The 1,546-nt window shown below is 39.5% G+C and overlaps 1 protein-coding gene across 1 annotated transcript in view; it reads right to left on the reverse strand.

Moving 5' to 3' along the window:
• The window catches only part of LOC107687252 (citron Rho-interacting kinase-like), a gene marked incomplete at its 3' end in the record, with an annotated part of 75,577 nt that overhangs the window by 36,201 nt on the left and 37,830 nt on the right, over positions 1-1,546 (reverse strand). The window contains exon 15 of the mRNA XM_016484508.1: positions 823-876. Coding sequence (XP_016339994.1) covers positions 823-876 — 54 coding nt within the window. The remainder of the gene's footprint in view (positions 1-822; positions 877-1,546) is intronic.

Raw genomic sequence — 1,546 nt, forward strand, 5'->3', positions numbered from 1 at the left:
CTGTCTCACACACACACACACACACACACACACACACAGACACAGACACACACGATGTGACTGAGCAAATCAAAAAAGGATTTAAACTCACTACATGACTTCTTTAGATTACATTCAGTGTTTTTGCAGGCCTAGAAATCTCAGACGTCCATGATATTTCCCAGCTTTGCACGACTCTGGAAGCTGTGCTGGTTAAATTATTAACAAAAATAATTGAGCACCTGTATGATCTGACTGTGACGGCTCTCATGGGATCTATTTGAGCTCTCAGTCAGAGATAAAGGGACGTCCCGTTCATCCCAGAGAAGAGGACATTTATGGCGCTTTTCCACTGCATGGTACGGCACGGTACGGCTTTGTACGCAAACACACACACACACACACAGACACAGACACACACGATGTGACTGAGCAAATCAAAAAAGGATTTAAACTCACTACATGACTTCTTTAGATTACATTCAGTGTTTTTGCAGGCCTAGAAATCTCAGACGTCCATGATATTTCCCAGCTTTGCACGACTCTGGAAGCTGTGCTGGTTAAATTATTAACAAAAATAATTGAGCACCTGTATGATCTGACTGTGACGGCTCTCATGGGATCTATTTGAGCTCTCAGTCAGAGATAAAGGGACAAACGCAAACCGTACCGAGCCGAACCGTGCCGAACCGTGCCGAGCCGAGTCGTACCACGCAGTGGAAAAGTGCCTTTAGTGAGGTTTGTCTAGCGTATGATCTGATGACGGATGAATTATTGAGTCAATTATTCATTTGGAGGGACACAAACAGATGAATTTCAATCATGTGTTTGACTGATTTGTACCTTCTCGAGTTTAGAGAGCAGCTCCTCCACTTCCGCTTTCCCCTGCTCCTTTGCCTGAACACAATACACAAACACAATCCAAATATCAAAATCGCATGACAGGATCATAAAGAATAATCCCTCACACACAAACAACATGTACTGTATATATCGGCCAGGGTGATCTATCAGATTTAGATAATGGCAACTTCTGGGAATCTTAAGTAAAGACCTAAAATGTGACCACAAAACTAGTCTTAAGTCACTGGGGTATATTTGTAGCAATAGCCAACAATACATAGTGTGTGTCAAAATGATACATTTTTCTTTTATGCCAAAAATCATTAGGATATTAAGTAAACATCATGTTCCATGAAGATATTTAGTAAATTTCCTACCGTAAATATATCAAAACTTAATTTTTGATTAGTAATATGCATTGCTAAGAACTTTATTTGGACAACTTTAAAGATGATTTTTTTCAATATTTAGATTTTTTTTGCACCCTCAGATTCCAGATTTTCAAATAGTTGTATCTCGGCCAAATATTGTCCTATCCTAACAAAACCATACATCAATGGAAAGCTTATTTATTCAAATCTCCATGACCTTTATGACTGATTTTGTGGTCCAGGGTCACAAATAAGAACAATTCTGTAATACGCCCCCTGGGCTGGAAACAAGACAAAGAAATCTAAGTAAGAAAAGCACTTACTGGTCACTGACTGAACACACACACACACAC

Source organism: Sinocyclocheilus anshuiensis, unplaced genomic scaffold, assembly GCF_001515605.1.
Source record: "Sinocyclocheilus anshuiensis isolate Anshui unplaced genomic scaffold, SAMN03320099.WGS_v1.1 scaffold745, whole genome shotgun sequence".
Taxonomy (NCBI): domain Eukaryota; kingdom Metazoa; phylum Chordata; class Actinopteri; order Cypriniformes; family Cyprinidae; genus Sinocyclocheilus; species Sinocyclocheilus anshuiensis.